General features: G+C 36.7%; 4 protein-coding genes, 1 long non-coding RNA gene and 3 pseudogenes across 5 annotated transcripts; 1 reads left to right on the top strand and 7 right to left on the bottom strand.

The window, feature by feature from the left end:
* Positions 1–247: 247 nt before the first annotated feature.
* LOC106331972 (1-aminocyclopropane-1-carboxylate oxidase homolog 12-like) lies at positions 248–1839 on the bottom strand. The gene is made up of 3 exons (XM_013770415.1): positions 1264–1839; positions 810–1131; positions 248–733 (listed from the first exon to the last, which is right to left on the bottom strand). Exons 1-3 carry the CDS (start codon positions 1776–1778, stop codon positions 482–484), a joined length of 1089 nt encoding a protein of 362 aa, XP_013625869.1. The 5' UTR covers positions 1779–1839; the 3' UTR covers positions 248–481.
* Positions 1840–4433: 2594 nt separating this feature from the next.
* LOC106329739 lies at positions 4434–5186 on the top strand. Its single transcript, XM_013768390.1, has one exon. The coding sequence runs from the start codon at positions 4434–4436 to the stop codon at positions 5184–5186; it is 753 nt and encodes a 250-aa protein (XP_013623844.1).
* Positions 5187–5215: 29 nt separating this feature from the next.
* On the bottom strand, positions 5216–7007 carry LOC106331586 (annotated as a pseudogene).
* Positions 7008–10767: 3760 nt separating this feature from the next.
* Positions 10768–12391, bottom strand: LOC106328915 (1-aminocyclopropane-1-carboxylate oxidase homolog 12-like). The gene is made up of 3 exons (XM_013767457.1): positions 11815–12391; positions 11329–11650; positions 10768–11186 (listed from the first exon to the last, which is right to left on the bottom strand). The coding sequence occupies exons 1-3, from the start codon at positions 12336–12338 to the stop codon at positions 10935–10937; spliced, it is 1098 nt and encodes a 365-aa protein (XP_013622911.1). The 5' UTR covers positions 12339–12391; the 3' UTR covers positions 10768–10934.
* Positions 12392–13036: 645 nt separating this feature from the next.
* LOC106332672 lies at positions 13037–13962 on the bottom strand. The gene is made up of 2 exons (XR_001268148.1): positions 13424–13962; positions 13037–13338 (listed from the first exon to the last, which is right to left on the bottom strand). It is a non-coding gene; the product is annotated as an uncharacterized LOC106332672 (long non-coding RNA).
* A 2535-nt stretch (positions 13963–16497) lies between these two features.
* Positions 16498–17593, bottom strand: LOC106328635 (annotated as a pseudogene).
* Positions 17594–18528: 935 nt separating this feature from the next.
* On the bottom strand, positions 18529–20198 carry LOC106334988 (E3 ubiquitin-protein ligase RING1-like). Its single transcript, XM_013773401.1, has one exon. The coding sequence runs from the start codon at positions 19851–19853 to the stop codon at positions 18672–18674; it is 1182 nt and encodes a 393-aa protein (XP_013628855.1). The 5' UTR covers positions 19854–20198; the 3' UTR covers positions 18529–18671.
* Positions 20199–20778: 580 nt separating this feature from the next.
* LOC106334987 lies at positions 20779–23264 on the bottom strand (annotated as a pseudogene).
* Positions 23265–23418: the final 154 nt, after the last annotated feature.

The raw sequence follows: 23418 nt of genomic DNA, 5'->3' as shown, positions 1-23418 counted from the left end.
TGTATAGACAAAATATTAGTTGATGTATTTTTATAAATATTTTTACTAACTAAAAACAATAAATTTTGTACCTACAGTAATATGTCTAACTAATAACTACACTTGACAAAAAAAAACACTAGTAACCACATCAAATTGGGTGTTTTCATACGAAGGTGCGGTCCACGCTTAAGTCTGTCCCGCATTCCAAATTTTATTTTCTTATTTATTTAATTTTAACAAAATTGGAAGCAGAGAAGATTATGTTGAATGGCGACACATTCTTCGTCCCGCAGTGCGTTCTTCTCAAACCACAACCAACACTCAAGGCCATAGTCTTATACATGACTAAAGTATAATGATACAAATATAGTACTGTATGACACATAAATACGCACACACATGCTATTTGGTACACTGATTTAATTATTGCAGATCCAAGAAAAGGGTGATTGGTGCTAAGAAACACCATAATTTTATTTTTCTGTAGGTAGTTTTGTTTTCATATCCTGAAATTCATGAGATATGATGTTCCATCCAGTCCTTTCTCAGTGTATCCATCTGTGTATTCTTTTATGGTTATGTCTCTGTATTTTGGAGGGTTTTCTTCAGATACAAGCTCCTTCATTGGTCCATAGACTGTGGAATTGGCACGTTTACTTGAGCTAAAAAAACTTGCAACTGAAATCCTTGGTCCTTGTCTATTCGCAAGCACCCTATGCTCCACACTAATAAACTTACCGTTCGTTATCAGCTGCAAAAACCCAAACATGCACATAAATAAACTAAATATATTTGGTATTTATTTATTTTTCCAGTTCTTACTTTACCTGCAAGAAATCTCCAATGTTGATAATGAGAGCTCCAGGAAGAGGAGCCACATCAACCCAAGAGTCTTGATGAAGAATTTGTAGACCACCTATGTTGTCTTGAAGAAGAATCGTGAGGAAGGAGTTGTCTGAGTGTTTACTTGTCCCCAAAGTTAGGTCAGGTTGTGGACAAGGTGGGTAATAATGGCAGAGCATAAGCAAACTCTTCAAGCACTCCTTGCTCTTCAGGATATCAGGTTCCAAACCTAGTGCTTCTGAGAGAAGCTCAAAGAGTAAACCCCCCAAACTCATTACATGTTTTGAGTATTCGAACATAGCATCCCTGGGTCAATCAATAATGTTAGAAACCACTATCCGAATGAAATGAGCTCTGATTGTTGAATAGGGCTTCGGTTTGTGGCCTCTAATAAAAAAATAAAAAGAAAGAAAATGAAGTTAAGTCTGTTTCTGTTACCTGCAAGTCACTGGGAGTTCCCCGGGAGTTGGAGGATCTGGAGCTATGTAACAAGCGAAAGTATCTCTCCAGTTAACAGATGGTGATGAACCGTATAGATCGAAGTTACTATTGTAGAAAAAGTTTTTGTTGGCGAGATCACGCGAGAAGTATCGTTTCTTGACCTCAGGATCTTCCTCATGAAACCTACGACCACCATCTTCAATCTCTTTAAGAACGTTCAAAGGAATACCATGATTGATCACCTGGAAGAATCCCCACTTCTCCGCCGCGTGTTTAACCTTCTCTACCACGGCTTCACGTGACGCTGTGTCCACGTGGACGCTTGCAAAGTCGATGGTAGGTATCGCTAGGTCTGGAACAGAGGGTTTCTTGTCGGTCAGGGCATCTTTGGGGGCGTGGAAGATACGAGGGACTTCAGTGATTTTAGCGTCGACCAGCCCTTTTACTCCTTCTTTCGTCTCGTCGAAAGCTTTGCGCCCCATATAAGGATCGAATTCGACCGAGGTTCCCATTTTCTTATTTTCTATTTCGAGATGTTTGCTTCTTTTTTTTTTGACAGCTCGAGATGTTTGCTTAGAAGAGGATAAAGCAATATCAATAATACTTCTTCTCTTTAAATGATGTTTTGGATGAAAGCACAAAAATTTAGACATACACATTTTCCTAAAAAGTAATACTAAAAATATAAAATAAATCTAATTTAACCAATCATCAAAAATACTATAAAAACACAGTTTTCCATAAGCTTTAAATTAATTAAAAAATATCAAATATCATGTATTTTGAAACATTAATAACTTTTCAAAACATCATCTATTATGAAACGGAAAGAGTATATAAAAAGAAATATCCGACTTTGTTGAATTCTCTGACCGTAAGTGATCGGTGGATGATTAGTTGGGTAGTAGCTTTTGACTCTTCACTCCATCTCACTTACACCCACAAACTTAGTGACTTGTCCTAGTTGATTTTTTCTTTTTTTTTTTTTTTGTAAACTAGTTGTTGATTTTTTCTTCTCCGTTTTTCTTCTATGTTAATGACTTTTGTTGTCGTAGTTGAATTGGGGAGAGATTTTTTACAACTACAAACAAGTGGATTAACGTAGAGAAATTTGAAGATAGACTTGAATTTAAGTTATAATTCACCACAATTACAATAAGACTTACATGGTTGCCCTGACCCAGCATTTTGTCGCATTACTTTTCTTTACAAATACTAGATTTTTTAAGTGTCTTTAGCTTTAATTTTACTTATAATGACAACCATAAAGGTTACCAGTTATGATTTATTTAGTGTCTAAGGCTACATAAAGAAAAATAAAGAAATGAATGTATGAACCATATTTTCTAAAACATTATTTAGTAAAATGCAAGAAAAATATATTTATGTAGAATTTTTTTATTTTTTTTTCTTTTTCATTTAGTTCTTAAACTTACATCAGATATAAATACACCAAAAATCCTAAATATTGAATTTTACATTAAAATTTTTAAAATTACATCCCAGCCAAACATCCATATAATCCAAGTCTTTTTCTTCTTTTCTCTCTTCTCGCGATTTGTTATTTCAATTCTAGTTTATCACTAAAAAGACATGTGTTTGTTGGAACTTTGAGCAAAAGAAAATCAGACCTTCGATATACATATTTGTTTGAAATTTTTACTACATGTTTATAAACAAAAATTACAACTAATATTTTTTAAAAGTTATGTTATAAAATAAAAATCTACATATACAAATATAATTATATAATTTGAAATTTTTTAAATGTATTTTTAATATAAAACATCTATATTTAAAAGTAAGACTCGTAATTATAATAATTAATTATAAGAACATAGAGGACTTCATATTAGACCCGGGGGAGTTTTATCGCCTTGTAAGCCTGCTCTGGATGTTCTTATGATCAATTCTTGCAATACATTTCACTTCTGTATAGTCTTGATAAATATGACTAAAGTAGAAGTATCCACATATAGAGTCTGATCCATATGACTAAAGTAGAATGATCCACATATAGAGTCTGATCCATATGGCAAAAAATTAATACCGACAAATCTTCAATCACGTTCTCCTCCAAGACACCAGAAGAAACAAAAGTATTAGTCAAGGAAGCTCTTGGAATTGCAAATGAAGGAGGACAAGGAAAGTATCTTGGGTTACCTGAACATTTCGGGAGAAGGAAGAAGGATCTCTTCACGGCGCTAGTGGATCGTATAAGACAGAGAGCCTCGAGTTGGTCGACAAGACACCTCTCCAAAGCTGGTAAACTAACCATGCTGAAAGCGGTCCTAACGGCAATCCCCACATACATAATGTCTTGCTTTGAGTTACCTGTCAGTTTGTGTAAAAGGATTCAGTCAGTTCTGACTCGTTTCTGGTGGGACACGTCTGATGGAACCAAAAAAATGTGCTGGGTGGCTTGGGACAGACTCACAAAACCAAAAGCAGGTGGGGATTTAGGACTGAGGGATATCAAATTATTTAATCAAGCTCTACTGGCTAAACAAGCATGGGGGATCTTAACCAACCCAACCTATCTACTAGCGAGAGTGTTACTAGGCAAATACTGCCACAACAAAAACTTTATGGAGGTTACCATCCCTACGGTTTGCTCCCATGGATGGCGAAGCATCCTACATGGTAGGGAACTCCTAAGAGACAATGTGGATAAAGCAATAGGAAACAGCTTAGCTACCAAGGTGTGGAAAGACTCATGGATATCATTGGATAAGAACCTCAAACCATTTGGACCTATCCCTGAAGCGGCTATGGATCTTACGGTTTCAGACCTTCTAACCTCAGACATGAAATGGAACAAGAAGAGAGTAGAAGAATTGTTACCTCTTGTGGCAGAGGAAATCCAGATGATCCACCCAGGGAACCAATCCACGGAAGACATCTATGTGTGGCAACCACTACAAACAGGCAAGTACACAACAAAGTCAGGTTACTATACAGCGGCTATGAAAGGGCAACGTATACAAGAACCTATGCCTGATGCCTTTGAGTGGGTAAAAGATATATGGAACGCAAAATGCTCACCAAAGATGAAGCTCTTCATGTGGTCCATCATACTAGAAGCCATTCCCCTCGGAGAACTACTGCAACGAAGAGGCATTCAATCAGAGGCGCTATGTGTAAGATGCAAAGGGGTAGAATCTGTAATGCATACCTTTTTCAACTGCCCTTTTGCTCAGGAAGTCTGGAAACTAATCCTTTTACGACAAGTAGTTCACCTAGCTACGGAGGTCGACTTCAAGAAGGCGGTGATTGCGTTTAGGAGAGTAATCTGCCTCTCACCTTCGGGAGTCTCCTCAACTATTCTCCCATGGGTGTGCTGGGCTTTGTGGACAGCTCGTAACACGCTCTTGTTTGAAAAGCGAACCCTTACTCCTACAGAAGTAGCAACCAAGGCGTTAAGACTGGCAAGAGAATGGATAAATGCACAATCTCATCAGATACAATCAACGAACGCCTTACCCCAATCGAAGAGAAAGCCTCAGACCAGAAGCAACACCGACGATACACCGATATGCAAATCGGACGCAGCTTACGATGCTCAATCAAGGAGAGCAGGCCTCGCATGGATCATCAATAAGCCATCAGAAAGCATGATCTACCGAGAATCGAAGACCCATGGATTTGTACCCTCACCTCTAGTAGCGGAAGCGCTGGCGCTCCGTGCTGGACTGATCGACGCAGTGAAGCTCGAGCTCCCTAAGCTCCGGATGCTCTCTGACAACTCAACGCTCATTAGAGCAATCAACAACGACGCGCAGGCGAAAGAGATCTTTGGTATCATCAACGATATTCAACAAATCTCTTCTGCGTTTGTCGAGATATCGTTCTCACACATCTCGCGTTCTTTCAACGAAGATGCCGACCGCTTAGCTAAACTATCTCTTTCAATTTCATAATTTCATTTATGCTTGGACATTTTTGGGTCTGAGGCCTTTTAATTAATGAAAGTATTGGTGTTACAAAAAAAAAAGAGTGTCTGGTGCATCGATACGAAAAAAAGAGTAAATGATGCTAAGAAACACCATAAAATTCTTTCTTTTTTTTTTTGAACTGGCTTTCAACACCACAAAATTCTTTTTAGGTGATTTTGTATTCAAATCCTGAAATTCAAGAGATGTGATGTTCCATCCAGACCTTTCTCAAAGTATCCTTCTGTGTATTCTTTTATGGTAATGTCTCTGTATTTTGGAGGGTTTTCTTCAGACAGAAGCTCTTTCATTGGTCCATCAACGTGGAATTGTGATGTTTACTTGAGCTAAAAAAGCTTGCAACTGATATCCTTGGTCCTTGTCTATTTGCAAGAACCCTGTGCTCCACACTTACAAACTTATCGTTCGTTATCAGCTGCAAAAACCCAAACACATAAATAAACTAAAGATATTTTGTATCTGTGATTTTTTTTCTTCTTTCAAATTTTTGCTTTACCTGCAAGAAATCTCCAATGTTGATGATGAGAGCTCCAGGAAGAGGAGCGACATCAACCCAAGAGTCTTGATGAATAATTTGTAGACCACCGATGTTGTCTTGAAGAAGAATCGTGAGGAAGGAATCGTCTGAGTGTTTACTTATCCCCAAAGTTAGGTCAGGTTGAGGACAAGGTGGGTAATATTGGCAGATCATAAGCAAAGTCTTCAAGCACTCCTTGCTCTTAAGGGTCTCAGATTTCAAACCTAGTGCTTCTGAAAGAAGCTCAAAGAGTAAACCACCTAAACTCATCACATGTTTTGAGTATTCGAACATAGCATCCCTGAGTCAATCAATGACATTTGAAATCAATAACAAGCTAAACAGTTAGAATTTTAAAGAGACTAATTGATAACCACATGCTTTGACAACCGATGTTTACCTAGCTAGGCTGATCAATCTGGCTTAACCAATACTAAGAAATACTAAACGGTTTGGCTTTAACCAATTAATTAAAACTTCAATCTCTTTGAAAGTCTGTAAAACTTGAGACATATTTTGCTATCCAAACATAAATAAAAATCGATCCTATCAAACCGAAATAAACAGGAATTAAGTATGTGACACTTTAACCACATTGAAATTTATCTACCTATTGCAGCTCTGATTGATGATTAGATTCAGTTTATTTGTAACCTTCTATACAATACAAAAAAAAAAAAAAAAGAAGAAGTTAAAAGTCTGTTTCCGTAACCTGCAAGTCACTGGGAGTTCCTCAGGAGATGGAGGATCGGGAGCTATGTAACAAGTGAAAGTATCTCTCCAGTTAACAGAAGTCGAAGAACTGTATAGATCGAAGTTACTATAGTATACAAACTTTTTGTTGGCACTATCACGCGAGAAATATCGTTTCTTGACCTCAGGATCATCCTCGTGAAACCTACGAACTCCATCTTTAATCTCTTCAAGAACGTTCAAAGGAACGCCATGGTTGATGACCTGGAAAAATCCCCACTTCTCAGCCGCATAGTTGACCTTCTCTACAATGGCTTCACGTGACGCTGTGTCCAAGTGGACGCTAGCGAAGTCGATGGTAGGGATTTTTAGGTCTGAGACAGAGGGTTTCTTGCCGGTCAAGGAATCTTGAGGGACTTGGGTGATTTTAGCGTCGACCAACCCTTTTACTCCTCCTTTCGTCTCATCGAAAGCTTTGCGATCCATATAAGGATCGAATTCAATCGAGGTTTCAGTCACCATTGTTGTCTCCTTTTCTTCACAAATGTTTGCTTAGAATAGAAGAAGATAAAGCAAGCTAAAAGAGGAAAGATTGTGGATGGAATCAACAGATGGTTGGAGTTTGATCATTAGTGTGTGGGACCGAATGTGTCTATGATGATTACATTAATCTTGTCTGTTTCTCTCGAGACACCACCGGCTTTGTGAGTTGTTGTAGACTACAAGTTGTAGTTTGGATATTTCTTCTCCAATATGTCTTATTACTTTGTAATGCACATAGCCCTAGATTGAAGTTGAGATATTTTTACTTTTTTACATCTAACAAAAATGTATTTACTATTACTGTAAAATAATATTGTGTTAAACTTTTTAATACTATTACTGTAAAATAAATATTTATTATTTTGTTACAAATTATAAGAATTATTACATGTATGATTTTATTACCAATACTTTTATATTCTTTTTTTTTTGTCAACAAACGGCTATTCTATTACTCAAACATGAGGTGGTCTGGGTAACCAGACCGGAATATAACAACCAATAAAACAAAGAGATCTATGAAAAGATCGAGGATTCCTAGCTAAAGAATCAGCAATTTTATTATGTGTTCTTGGCACATAGGTGATCTTGAAATCCGAATAACACATGAGGATAATTTGAATGGTTTCCAGCTCCGTTGAAAAGTTTGGCCAGGCTTGGGGTTCTTTTATCATGGCTATCAGGTCCTTGCAATCTGTTCCAAAGTGTTGGCAGTTTGAATGTTGAAGCATGCTTTCCAGTGCCCATTTCAATGCTTCCAATTCCGAGTGTAGTGTTGTCTTCCGCCTCCTTAAGTTCCGTGTTCCCATAAGTTGGATCTTTTCCGTGTTATCCTTCCATACCCATCCAATTCCACTGAAAAGATCTGTGGATGTCCAAGAGCCATCCACCATACACATATTATTCAAGCTTAAGGCTTGTACCACTTCAGTGTTTGGTGCCTGTGGGGGTATAGGTATAGACTCCTTAACATTATACCAAGCCTGACATTCACTCTCTGCGTACCTGACCAGTTCTAAAGGGTCCCTGTCAATCCCCCTGAATAGCTTATCATTCCTCGCCTTCCATATGTACCAGATTATCCAGGGGTAAGGGTCTCTATCATCTTCTGGCCTTCTAATTGTATTTTTCCTCCAGAAAAGGTAGTCCATATTGGCGTACATACTCGATATGGGGAAAGTTTGGGAGTTTGACGGCGTAGATGATAGTTCCCATGCTTGTAATGCTGGTGGACATTCAAAGATTGTGTGGGTTACATTTTCCTCTGGCTCTCCACATCTTGGGCAATAATTATCACACCGCAGATTGCGACGTATTAAGTTTCTTGTTACTTTTATATTCTTTATGAGATACATATTTGACAGTTTTATTTGTACTAAGTTACCTTATGTCTGACGGTTTTACTTGTATTAACGAATATTCTATATAAGCATTTTTTCTATTTTTTATTATTTTGTATAATTGTTACTAAATCATTTTAGAAATTTGAAATATAAATCTCTTGATATAAATGCATTAGTAAATTATCAGTCCCAAATACAAACCTCTTGATACATATGACTTCAGTAGAGAGATCCACATATAGTCTGATATATATTGCAGATCCAAGAAAAGAGTAACTGGTGCTAAGAAACACTTTTCTGTAGTTTTGTTTTCATATCCTGAAATTCAAGAGATGCGATGTTCCATCCAGACCTTTCTCAAAATATCCATCTGTGTATTCTTTTATGGTTATGTCTCTGTATTTTGGAGGGTTTTCTTCGGACACAAGCTCTTTCATTGGTCCATAAACTGTGGGATTGGCATGTTTACTTGAGCTAAAAAAGCTTGCAACTGAAATCCTTGGTCCTTGTCTATTCGCAAGCACCCTATGCTCCACACTCAGGAGGGAAGGGGTGCACATGCACCCATGATTTTTTAAAAAATTAATGTAATTGTTAAGGAATTTTAAATGTGCACTCACTATAATTCATGATATTGCACCCACTAAAATTTACATTAAGCCCAAATGAAAAAATTAAAAATAATTTACCCCATCAAAAATTAAAATTGTCTTTAAAGCCCAATTGTATTCTCTATTTTTTTTTGTTAAAATCCTAACAATTCGCTCAAAAAATTTAATCGCTTAAACTTTTTTTCTTAAACATGCAAGTGCAAACCATCAAATCAAATTAACAAAGTTTTATTGTATTGTCTACCATACAAAACTGGTAACTAATTTAATAATCTTTATGTTAATGTTTTGAGTTGTTCTAACAATGTCTACGATTTGTAATTATTTAGATATCATCTAAGTTTTTTATTCAGTAGTAAAAGTTCAAAAGTCATAGAAGTGGCTTTACTCTTTGACTACAGTTGATGTTTGGAGGTTTTACATGTTTGTAATTTATTTACGTTTCATTAATCATATTTTTGGTAGATTTCATATTTGAATTATGTTACGTTTTCAGTTTTAATTAGATTTATCTCGACGATGAAAAAAATAGTTTATTACTTAATAATTTTTATTTTTAGTTTATAGATTTTTCAAGTTGATTTTGACTTTACAAGTTGCAACGATAAGTATTGAAAAATATTTTTCTGCAGTAGAAATAGTATAAACAACTTTACGAAATTGAATGAAATATTATTTTTAAATGATTGTTCATTTTTATTGAAAACAAAATATTTTTAATATATATCTAAAATAGTTTATTTAATGTTTTGTTTAATATTTTATTTAATATTTGTGTACCCATTATAAAAAAATTTCTGGCTTCGTCCCTGTCCACACTTACAAACCGATCGTTCGTTATCATCTTGTTTTTTTCCCACAAGATGTTTGCTTGGAGATAATGAGATTAAAAGAGGAAAGATTGAGAACGGAATCAACGGATGAGTTTGATCATTGTGTGTGGACCGAATGTGTCTAGGTATCTTGTCTTGCTCTCGACACATTACTGGCTTTGTCAGACTACAAGTTGTAATTGAATTTTTTTTCTCCACTTTTGTTTTATGCTAAGGTCTAATCACCTAATAATGCAAATAGCCCTAGATTCACCTTTAATTACTGAAACTCAAGTGCTGAAATTTAGGAGATACTTTTCCTTTTTACATCTAACAAAAATGCATTTACTAATATAAAATAGTAATTAATGTTAAACTTTTTTAATAATGATTTATTACAAATTGTAAAAATTACGTACTTGATTTATAATCAATAATTTATACTATTTTCATTTCGCAAAAAATATCGTTCTGGTATCTTTCACACACGTACAAAAATTTATAAAATATTTACTATTATTTAATATACAATTAATTAAATGAAAAAATAATTTATATACAAATATTTTGGTTATTTTAAAGGGTGAATAAGAGATTAAATATATAAGTGATATTGTAAATACAAAATGACATTCTTTTTAAAACTAAAAAAAATGAATGATAGTTTTTGTGAAACATAAAAGTATGTCATATAAAGATAAATAAGAAATTAAATATATGTCCGACAACTACCATCCGTCATGAATCTTTTTGACGAATTTACGATAAAACAATATATATGTTGTAAAATACAAAAATATCTTTTACCAAAAAAAAATACAAAAATCTCTGAGGAACTCCAATCAGCAAGCATTATTTTTAATTTCTTTGATTTACCCCATCAAGAAAAAAAGAGCAAAAAAATAAAAATGAACTTGAATGAACATTAGACATTTTTTATGTAATGTAAAATGTGGAAGTTCTTATGATCAGTACATGCAGTGCATTTCACTTCTGTATAATCTGATACATATGACTAAAGTAGAAAGATACAGACTGATACATATGACAAACGTATAAAGATCCACATATAGTGTCTGGTACGTATATACGCACACACGCAATTTGGTACACTACTGGTTTAATTATTGAAGATCCAAGAAAAGAGTAATTCATGCTAAGAAACACCTTAAAATTCTTTTTCTGTAGTTTTGTTTTCATATCCTGAAATTCAAGAGATGTGATGTTCCATCCAGACCTTTCTCATTGTATCCATCTGTGTATTCTTTTATGGTTATATCTCTGTATTTTGGAGGGTTTTCTTCAGACACAAGCTCTTTCATTGGTCCATAAACTGTGGAATTGGCACGTTTACTTGAGCTAAAAAAGCTTGCAACTGATATCCTTGGACCTTGTCTATTCGCAAGCACCCTATGCTCCACACTTACAAACTTATCGTTCGTCATCAGCTGCAAAGAAAAAAAAAACGAAACGCATAAATAATCTTAACATTTACACCCAAAAAAAGACACACATAAATAAACTAAAAAAAAAAAAGAAACTAAATATATTCTGGTATTTATTTATTTATTTTTTCAATTATTACTTTACCTGCAAGAAATCTCCAATGTTGATGATGAGAGCTCCAGGAAGAGGAGCCACATCAACCCAAGAATCTTGATGAAGAATTTGTAGGCCACCGATGTTGTCTTGAAGAAGAACCGTGATGAAGGAGTTGTCGGAGTGTTTACTTGTCCCCAAAGTTAGGTCAGGTTGTGGACAAGGTGGGTAATAATGGCAGATCATAAGCAAACTCTTCAAGCACCCCTTGCTCTTCAGGATATCAGGTTCCAAACCTAATGCTTCTGAGAGAAGCTCAAAGAGTAAACCACCTAGACTCATCACATGTTTTGAGTATTCGAACAAAGCATCCCTGGGTAACAGCCACTCAATGATGTTAGAAATCAATAGCACTCTCTTGAAGGAAAAAAAAAGTTGAGAACTTAAAAGCCACTCATGATTGAACTATGTAACAAGTCACTGTAACCTTCAATACAAAAAAAAAAAAAAACGAAGTTAAAAGTTTGTTTCTGTCACCTGCAAGTCACTGGGAGTTCCTCAGGAGTTGGAGGATCTGGAGCTATATAACAAGCGAAAGTATCTCTCCAGTTAACAGATGGCGATGAACCGTATAGATCGAAGTTACTATTGTAGACAAAGTTTTTGTTGGCGAGATCACGCGAGAAATATCGTTTCTTCACCTCAGGATCTTCCTCGTGAAACCTACGAACTCCATCTTGAATCTCTTCGAGAACGTTCAAAGGAACACCATGATTGATCACCTGGAAGAATCCCCACTTCTCCGCCGCGTATTTGACCTTCTCTGCAACGGCTTCACGTGACGCTGTGGCGAGGTGGACGCTTGCAAAGTCGATGGTAGGGATCTCTAGGTCTGTAACAGAGTTAGGTTTCTTGTCTGTCAAGGAATCTTGAGGGACATGGAATATACGTGGGACTTCGGTGATTTTAGCGTCGACCAACCCTTTTACACCTTCTTTCGTCTGGTCGAAAGCTTTTCGCTCCATATATGGATCGAACTCGACCGAGGTTTTGGTCACCATTTTTTCTCTTCTATTTTGAGATGTTGGCTTAGAAGAAGATAAAGCAAGGGGAGGAATATATAGAAGGAAAGATTGGGAACCGTATATATCCGTTTTTATTGAATTTCTGACAGTATGTGGTACGATAACATGAATGTTGTCTCTCTCACACTCACAACCACAAACTTAGTGACTTGTTCTAGTTGATTTATTCTTCTCCATTTTTCTTCTATGTTAGTGATTTTCGTAGTTGAATTGGGGACATTTTTTTTGTTTACGTCTACCAAAAAATGGATTAGAGAAATTTGAAGATAATATCATATCTATCCTCACCCGATTCTTATATTTTGACGTCACTACAAAAAATATCATTATTGGTAGCACCCGAAAAACGCTACTATAGAGCTTTCGTAGCGTTTTTGTAAACGCTCTGACAGCCGCAGTTATAATAGACACCCCACTTTATTGTAACGTATTTTCGTGTGCTATAAAAAGTATAGATATTGTAGCGTTTATTTATGAGCTATAAATTAATGTTTTATATTTTTTTATTCGTGCTATGATTTAGTTTTTCATGGCATTTTTTTAATGTTGTATAATATTTTATAACGACATTGATATAATGCTATTAAATCTCATTTATATTTTAAAATTATTAATTTTATATCTCATTTATATTTTAAAATTATAAATTTTAATTATTTATTTTTAATTATTAATTAAAATTAAAATTGATTTATAATATAAATTAAATAAACCAGAACACATTAACCAAAATCTAATTAACGCTAAACCAAAATATAAACATAATTAACCCTAAACCTAATCTTTCTACTGCCGCCTCCTTGCTCATTTGCCTCTTTCTTCTCGATGTCTTCGTCTATTCATCTCCATCTCCGGCATCATCGATGACTACAGGGACGAGTTCGAGACCGGTGAAGACAAGCTCAAGACCGGTGACGACGGGTCGTGACGGAGGCGAGTTCGAGATGGGTCCTCTTGCTCACGGCCACGACCTTTACTAAACACAGAAAAAAATCAGATTAAAAACAAATAGATAGAGAGAGATGAGAGATGACTATTACAGATTAAAAACAAAGCCAAACCTGTTGAGGAATTTCGAGACTTTGAAGTCGTACGAGACGAAAGGGTCTGCAGCTAAACACATGCCGTAAGGAGAAGGTAGTAGATGAAAGACACAAACGCAGAAGCTCTTGTTGTTGTTGACCCAAGCTCACGTCTCTTTCTGGTCCTTCATTGTCTTTGTCGATTGGTGAATAAAACTCATTGCTACTCCTCCTGGTCTAAGATACGAACACGAAAATAAAGGAGATAGATTCAAAAGAATAAGCTTTGCCGATGAATCTCTACATAGAATCTATAACTTTTGAGAGAAAAATGTTGAATCAGGAAAAGAAGAGACGTAAGAGCACCCTCAACGCAAATACTTATTTCCTATTTTTTTTTTTTTTTGATTTAAAAAAAAAAAAATTAAAAATGAATCAATTGCGGATCGCTACGTGTTAGTAGGACACGCAAAACAGAGCAAAAGACGTCTCTTATTTCGCGATAGAAGACAACGGTCTCGCCTAAAACCCCCCGGTAATTTTCTTCTAAGACATAAACAACTTGCAGACGGAGAGAGATGAGCAGAAGGATAAAATGTTTTTAGCCATTGGATCATGATTAATGAATGGCCACAGATTGTAATCCATGCCATCAAAAATTGACCAATGAAATATTTTATTTTAGTTTATATTAAAAAATGGGTGTTTCAATGCATTTTAGGCCACTCGTTTCTGATGCGTGGAAGTCAAAGATAATGCCTTTGTCGCAAATTGATCCAGTCCGTTGGATTAGAAGATATGAAGATATCAAGGGCTCGTAAGGTTATCTTGTGTTTGAGATATTAACCAATGACAGATTTTCTTTGTTTTTCTTTTTTCTTTTTTCTTCCACTTTGTTTTAAGTAATCTCTACCGATCAGATCTATTGATTTAAGTTGATTTTATATGTATGTTATATATGTAATAGTCAAATTTAGGTTATAGATGTTGTTAATGATTAAAATTTCGATTTATTATTTATAATTTTACGTTTATGATTAAGATTATATAATTTACTCTTTATGTTTTAGGGTTTGGGATATGGGGCTTAGGGTATAGGTTTATAAAGTATTAGATTTGAAATCATGATTCATGATACGGGGTTAAGGTATGAAAGAAATACTTATATATTGTTTTACACAAAATAGTATCTATTTACATTAAATTATCTATTTACATTAAATAAAATTTTAAGTTAAAATTATAATTGAAAATATTTAGAATTTAGAGTTTAGAGTTGATGTGTTCTCTCCATTCCTTAAAATTACATATTATAGATTTTTCACACATTTTAATAAAACACATTAAATTTACATATTTTTTGTGTTTATCTTTTTTCCATAATTTTAAGCCAATAAAAATTCAATTAGAACAATTAAATTTTTTGAAGTTTGCAATTAGTTAATAAAATATTCATTGAAAATGCAAAAAATTGATCTTTTTAAAACAAACGTTTTCTCTAGAATATGTAATTTTAAGGAACGAAAGGAGTATGGTTTATATTTGAAGTTAGGATTTTGGGTATTGAAGATTCAAGATTTAAGTTTTGGAATTTATAGATTAAAATAAAAATTTTTTTGCTAATTTAATTTTAAATTTTGGATTCAAAATCTGAAAAAATTATACTTAGAGATTTTATTTAGTACGTAGAATATCATTTAAGTTTGAGTTTATGGTATTATATTTAGGGTTTAGGGGTTAAAAATATATTTAGGGTTTATGGGTTAAAAAGGAAACCTAGCTAGTCACTTTGTTAAAATTATATATCCCTAAATTTATAAATAGAAATTATAATTTAATTTTTTAAAAATAATATTTATAATATATATATTGCAAAAAGATTAATAAATATAATTTACTCTAACAAAACACAAGTAAATCATAAAATACCATAGGCTTTTCCTTTAAATATTCAAAACATACAAAATCAATTCATGAAAGACATGAACTCCATAAGAGAACATGTAACCATCAAATCTAGTCATAAACAAAATCAAAAAACAAGTTAAAATAACTTAATACTAGTAAAAAAAGCTTCTCGCTCCTCTTCTCTTTCTCAATGTCCTGAAACACAAAACGAAAACTAGAATCTTTCACACTGTTATTCAAGAAAAACAACAAGACATCCAAATAAGAATTGTAGTTACTGAATAAATTTATCCCTAAAAGCTTTGTCATTGTTCCAACGAGAACATAAATTTACCAATCTATTGAAAATACAAGACACAAAGACAGTACGAACACAAGCTCAAATCTCAGAGACAAACATATACACACCCACCCAATAAACTGACAAAACCCTCTGAATCCGAAAGTTCTTCAGGATCTATAACGTTTCCAGAAGTAGCTAATTCTATGGCATTCTTCATGACAACCTAACACAACATATAAAGAAAAAGCCATTTGAGCATCCAACAACTCCATTTCCATCTTAATCTCACTTAATCTCTCACTCAAGCTATTAATTTCTTTATCCTTCATTACATCGTACCCATCAAGTGATGACACCAAACTCTCAACTGAAGCAGGCAGAGAACCTCTCAGCCTACACCAAACAAACCATTCAATACACTTGTGATAAAAATGTATAAAATCAACCAAAAAGACTCAAAGGAGGAAGCTTTACCCTTTTAGCAATGAGAATCTTCTCATTGTTACAATTATAAATCTCATCATCAGCTTCATCGATCTTAGCCTTAATCTCCGGGCCATCGTAAGCGAATTGCTTAACCAAGTAAAAACAGAAACGATTCTCTCCACACCACACCACTCCTCTTCCTCCTCCTCTCCATCACCGGAAACACACCGTATTCTTCTTCCTCGGTGGTTTCTCTCGACTCGACTGATCTCCGTTTGACTTCCCCATTAGAAGTAGTCGTGCATACAAGCCGTTGCACAGTGGAACCGGATAACCCATTTGGTCCTGTACCAGGAAACCGACAAAAGACAACAAAGATCAGAACTTTATATCAAACCCATGAACAATCAGCAAGATTTAGCTCTTAACTACAGATTCTCATAAGGAGACGACAGGTGTGGAAGAAGATTTAACAAGGGAAGAGTAGTTCAGAATCTTACTTTACCTGCACGAAATCTCCAATGTTGATGACGAGAGATCCAGGAGAGGAGCCACCTCAACCCAAGAGTCTTGATGACGAATTTGTAGACCACCGATGTTGTCTGGAAGAAGAACCGTGAGGAAGGAGTTGTCTGAGTGTTTACTTATCCCCATAGTTAGGTCAGGTTTTGGACAAGGTGGGTAATAATGGCAGACCATAAGCAAAGTCTTCAAGCACTCCTTCCTATTAAGGGTCTCAGATTCCAATCCTAGTGCTTCTGAGAGAAGCTCAAAGAGTAAACCACCTAAACTCATCACATGTTTTGAGTATTTGAACAAAGCGCATCCCTGGGTAATAGCCACTCAATGATGTTAGAAATCAATATCACTCTCTTGAAGGAAAAAAAAAAGTTTAGAACTTAAAAGCCACTCATGATTGAACTATGTAACAAGTCACTGTAACCTTCAACACAAAAAAAACGAAGTTAAAAGTTTGTTTCCGTCACCTGCAAGTCACTGGGAGTTCCTCTCAGGAGTTGGAGGATCTGGAGCTATGTAACAAACGAAAGAATCTCTCCAGTTAAGAGAAGTCGAAGAGTACTGTATAGATCGAAGTTACTATTGTAGATAAACTTTTTGTTGTCGTCATCACGCGTGAAATATTGCTTCTTGACCTCAGGATCTTCCTCGTGAAACCTACGAACTCCATCTTTAATCTCTTCAAGAACGCTCAAAGGAACACCATGGTTGATCACCTGGAAGAATCCCCACTTCTCAGCCGCGTGTTTAACCTTCTCTACGACGGCTTCACGCGAGGCTGTGTCCACGTGAAGGCTTGCAAAGTCGATGGTAGGGATCTCTAGGTCTGAAACAGAGGGTTTCTTGTCAGTCAAGGAATCTTTGGGGACATGGAAGATACGAGGGATTTCAGTTATTTTAGCGTCAACCAGCCCTTTTACTCCTTCTTTCGCATCATCGAAAGCTTTGCGCTCCAAATAAGGATCGAATTCGATAGAGGCCATTTTTTCGTCTTGTTTGTGTTTCACAAAATTGCTAAGAAGAAGAAGATAAGGATGAGAATTATATAAAAGGAAAGATTGAGAACTGATGGTTAGGGTTCGAGTGTGGGACCGGATATGTCCGTTTTTGTTGAATTTCTGACTCTATGTGATATGATTACATGAATGTTGTCCCTCTCATACACACTCAACCACAAACTTAATGACTTGTCGTAGCTGAACTTTTCTTCTCCAATCTCCATTCTGGTCACCATTTTGTTGTATTGTTTTTGTTTTTTCACAAAAATGTTTGCTTAAAGGGCAAAAATTGAGTACCGATGGTTTGAGTTGTAGTGTGGGACCGGATATATGACTGTTTTTGTTGGATTTCTTACTGTACATGATTTTCCTCTCTTACTCATTCTCTGACAGACACAACCACAAACAGTGACGAATTGTTTTAGCAATCAGTAAGTATGGTGTTTAAAAGAAATCAAACCGAATCACATCGATCTTAACCAAATTGTGAACTGAACTAATAAATTAACTAAAATTTTGATCCAAACTAACCAAAAGAACTGAAATTTTTCTACCTTTAACTGCTTTAAATTAAAAATCTATTCAAAACTTAAAAAATCAATAAAATCCAGCAGAATTTGTACAAAGTGAATGCTAAATTATCAGGCTGAATTAGTTTTTGGTGCAGTTTGGCACAATTAATTATACACTAACCGAACTAAACAAAAACTGAACTAAACCAAAACTTAATTACCCAAACGTTCAGTTCTAGTTCAATATATTTTTGACCGGGTCGACCATTCCAGACCAAATTTAACTTGTACAGTCGAGGTATGTACTAAAAAGACTTGCAGTTGAATGAAATTTCAAATTTGGCAACTTGACTCATTTCTTTTTATGTGCATCTCTTTCTCAACTAGGCCTTCTCTGTCGAGCATCCTTTTACTTTATCGGAAACCAAAACAGACAAAATCTCGGGAAAAGTTTCCAGGATTTGGCTCCAGGACAAAAAGCTAGTACAAAATAAAAAATGATGAAAACTTGAATGAACATTAGACATTTTAATGTAACATACAAATAATCAAATAATATTCGGATTTTCTTCTGAATATTCTTATATTTACATTGTTGAATGATGAACACAAACAAACAAAAAATAAAGATAAATCAATCATCAATGCAGAACTGAAGAATCTCTGTTACTTCTGCTTCGCCCAAAGTATCTCCTCAGCACTGAATTCGACCGATCCATAACCCTAGTTTCTACTTCACTGTCCAAACCCAGTTGATTCGAAGAAGACGAAACAGTACGGTTTGGTCTCACTCTCCTCATCAACGACACCATTCCACGAAACATCCGTCTCAATCTACCTCCCGAGCCAGAGCCACCACCACCACCGTTGTTACTACCTGACTCAAATGTCCCATTAGCTCTAACCCACGAGATCCGTCTAGGACCGTCGCTATTACCACCAATCCCACCACCGTCCATCTCCGTCAACACAACCGGCAACACTCTCTCCCCTTCTCTCATCGCTGCATTAAACCTCCCCACCGCGAATCCCCCTCCAGGGAGTCTCCATATCGTCATCCCCACGGGGTTGTTATCACCTTCCTCGCCGTTAGACTCCGAAGGCAGCTCAAAACGGCAGACGGGGCACGAGTTTCGTATCGATAGCCACGGAACGATACAGTCCTCGTGGAAAATATGCTTACACGGCATCTCACGCGCCTCACTCTCCGCCTCGAAGACCTCAGTGCACACAGCGCAATTAGCCTCCGCGCCCACGTGGCAATCGGAGATTTCGACTCTCGGCAAAGACTCAATCGCCGATTTCGACGCCGGAGGGTTCCCAGATCTACCGAGTCCGATCCCCGCCGCGGCGTCGATCTGACTTAACTGCTCGAGTAACCGCTCGAACCCCGATCCCATCAAGATCTCCGATACAGAATCGGGAAGAGGTCTAAGGCCTAATCCGGATCCGTCGTCGTAGTAAAACTCGTACGCGCGTCGTCGATCTCTAGCCTCTTCTTCTTCTCCATCGTCTCTCTCGCCGTCGCCTCCTTGGAGGACGATGACTGGATTAAAGGAAGGATGAGGAGTGGATCTCCGGCGTCTGATTATAGATCTGCGGTTGTTGATGATCGATCTGACTTCGGTGGAAGGTGGAGGAGTTAGTTCGGCAGCGGCGGCGGAGGAGGGATCGGTGATCTCTTCGATGAAACCGCCGTCGCAGTGCGGGCAGGAGACGCTGACGGTGGTAGCGCCTTGTTCGGATTCGGACCAGACGCTGACGAATCGCATGCAGCTGTAACACCAATACGACGACGTTATGGGCGTTGACGGCGACGGCATCTCCAAGACCTTCTAACTCGGTGAGAGGATCTGAGAGAAGAAGAATAAACGCAGTTAAATGAAATAGGTTGGGATGAGAAAATGAAAACGTGGTTTTTAAGGCGGTCGTTGGAGGGTGTTTCACGACGTTTGATTAAAACTGTGAATAGACACGTGGTGAGTGTTTGACTGGGTAGGAGATAGCGGAGGTATTAACAGTCGTGACGTATAGAGTAGGGGAGTTTTGAGTCTTTTGACCAAACGCGGAAAGTGGAAACGCCGTGTTTGCTGTTTGTGGGGGACCTTTGTGGAACCCATTTGATCTCCGTTTTTTCTGGGAAAGCCAAGGAACTACGTCGTTTCCACCTGTGAATCGTGCCAGAAGTACAAGTGTGCTGACTGCTGAATAATGAAATCATTTTTGTTAATTAAAGGTTGTACTTTACATTTTTTAAGTTAAGTTAGATAAATTGTGACAAATGTTATAATGTTTGGCAATGAGGGGGTGGGTGGAACTCTTTAGAAAATTATTATACTATTTTTTAACACATTGATGGCTCAACAAAATTACAGGTGCCAAATTGATAAAATGCTTAACATAAAACAACTTATATCTATACGCATTGACTAAGTACGTATATAGGTGCCAAGCTGATAAAATACATACATGGATAAACGTGTATCTGTATGTATTGACTTTCGTAATTATCATTTCATATAACAAAATAAAATAAAGATTAAAAGTTGCTCAACTCACTTTTGTCTGTGCTTTCTCTCATTTGTTTGGAGCAAAACCAAAACAAATGTTCAATACATGTTTATGTCTGTGAGGTAAGTGAACATACCCTTATCAGAGAAGGAGAGGTTAAGTTGTAGCTTTGGACTAACCAGCTTGATTTTTCCATCAATGGTCAATACAGGATTTAAAGCATCCAAAACTTAAGAATAAAAAACAAGATGAAACTTAGGACATAAAACCATTTGATACATAATGGTCAATGAATCTCTTACACTTTTGACTTTGAACAGAGACGATCTCATTGCTGCATGAAATTCTTGGTTTTCAAGGAGTTGACAAAGTTGTCTAATGAGCTGCATGAGGAACCTCCACTTCTGACAGAGGCTTCGAGCTTCTCTTTCAAATCCATGGCTCTCTTCCTCATATCTTCTCCTTCTTCATCCACAATCAACCTCTTCACAACTCTCTCTCCACAGTTTCTTTCTCCAGCTCTCCTTCCAAACGAATCCCAATTCTCCAAACACTCTCTAAGTACCTCGCATTAACTTTCTGATCTCCTGTAATAGGCCTGCAGATCATTGGAACACCTTCCCCAATGCTCTCCAATGTTGAGTTCCATCCACAGTGACTCCAGAACCCTCCTACCGCACGATGTCTAAGAACTTCCATCTGCGGGGCCCATTTCACAATGTAACCTCTCTCTGAAACCAGCTTGCTGAACTCCTCTGGTAAGGACTCTGTCCATTCTGACCCGGGAACGGAACCTGGTCGGATCACCCATAAGAAAGGCTGGTTGCTATTACTCAACCCCCTAGCCATCTCCAACATGTCTTTGTTTTCCATTAGACCTAAGCTTCCCAAGCTTATGTAAACCACTGAGCTTGGTTTCTGCTTGTCCAACCACTCGATGCAGCTTCTGTCTTCTACTAGTAAACTAGAAGGCGCCGAAGCTGCAATGTGGAGTGGACCTATGGGATAAACCGGAACTTGTAGTTCTCGTTGCAGCCGTGACAAAGACGAGCTCTCTAGACAGCTAGCTGAGTTGATGATAACCGTTGAAGCAGTTCGAGTGTTAACAGCTTCACTGTAGAGATTGATGCTATCGTCTAGTGTCCCAAATGCTGAAGTTGGTAGGTCCTTGTACCTTAGAGGATCCAACCCTGGAAACAAACTGTTTTGCACTTCAGGATCTGCAAAGTGAATAGCATTTTCATTGGTTATTTCTAAATCTAAATGGGGTTTTTATAACTGATGTAAAGAGCTACAATACCTTTCATGTCGATCAAGAACTTGTCAGCGTTGAATTTGGACAAAGCAGAGCGACAGACAAAGGCAGTAGCATTAGTAGTACTGAAGATAACACTGGGAAGTTGAAACTCCTTAAATGCAGCTGCAGAGAAGTACATATACTCATCGTAGATGACACAAGCAATATCATCACGGCTGACTTGTTCTTGCAATAGTTGACCAAAACAGTGCTTGAAGCTTGCCTCGCAGATTTGGTTGAGTTTTATCAGAAAACGGAGTGCTCCGAGGTTGTTAAGATCAGAGTCAGTTAAAGTACCTGGGATGGTGAGAAACTGAAAATCAGAGAAGTCTTGGGAAGAGCTAACTCGATTGTACTGTGTCTGAATAACAGTGATGGAGAAGCCTTTGGAGTGAAGAGCCTTCCCGAGTTGCATAATAGGAGTGACGTGCCCTTGTGCAGGTACTGGAACCAACACTATCCTTCTCTTCACTAGCTTTTCATCCATTCTTTCTTCAGTGTGGGAATGAAAAGAAGTTCAAGTAGACAGATGGAACCTTCAGATCTGATGCATTGAGGATAGGAAAGCTTCAAAAACTTTATCAATTGTGTGGAAGGACAAGCACGTGGCTCGTGGCTGAGCTTTGTTGTGATCGGACATATTAAAGGCTTGCCTTGTCTTTTTCTGATAAGTCTATCTAAAATGTTTCTTTGCCACAAATATAACCAGAGGTCATAACATTGAACACCACCAAATCTTGTTCAGCCAAATCCTTAAACACCTTCCTCGCATTCTCCACCTCCCCCCAAACTTCGAATACATATCAATAAGCGAGCTAACTTCAAAACCACCAGAATTAAACGAGCACTTGATAACATACAATGTATCATCTTCCTAAATTTTCAGTAAAGCAGATTGCAACTTGCTTTAAGAAGGCTAGGGATGATGAAAAGCATCAAACTTCAAACCCTCTTCATTCATTTCTCTGAAGTTAATACCCGTTTCGAGCACAAGCCCCAATCATGACAACACATCCACTAATATCTCTCTTGGGAATTTCATCGAACACCTACCTAGCATCTGTAACACTCCCACATTCCAAGACCTTAGCTGCAGAAATTCACGTCAAGCGAGCAGTACCAGATGTCACGAGATGAGCATGAAGCTTTCGTCCTTGGCATAGAAGTCGGTTCAGCATAAGAACCGATTGACACTAACCGAAAAGACACACGGAATGTTGGAGAGTTTGTTCATGTGTGAAGGAAGATCAAAGCTTTGAAATGCTGCGGTTATTGACAAGAACAGTACGAACCGGCGTAAATGCCACGGTTAAGAATAAACCGGAAACCGCTTAAATTTGTCGGTTATGATGTAAACCAATTCAAATTTGATTTTGGTAGTTTGCTTACTTAAATAAATGGTTTGACCAGAACAAATTTACATTTAATTGAACTGTAGACTATTATTATAGAATCAAAACATTATTGAATTTGTATTATTGGTGTTGTGTTTGATATAAAACTATATGTTTAAATATAGTGATTAGTATTAACATATTACTAACAACACATAATATAAATAGGCATCATCATTCATCATT

This window comes from Brassica oleracea, chromosome C3 (assembly GCF_000695525.1).
Source record: "Brassica oleracea var. oleracea cultivar TO1000 chromosome C3, BOL, whole genome shotgun sequence".
NCBI lineage: Eukaryota > Viridiplantae > Streptophyta > Magnoliopsida > Brassicales > Brassicaceae > Brassica > Brassica oleracea.
Note: the sequence above shows the minus strand (reverse complement) of the source record. Positions and strands in the feature narration are given on the sequence as shown.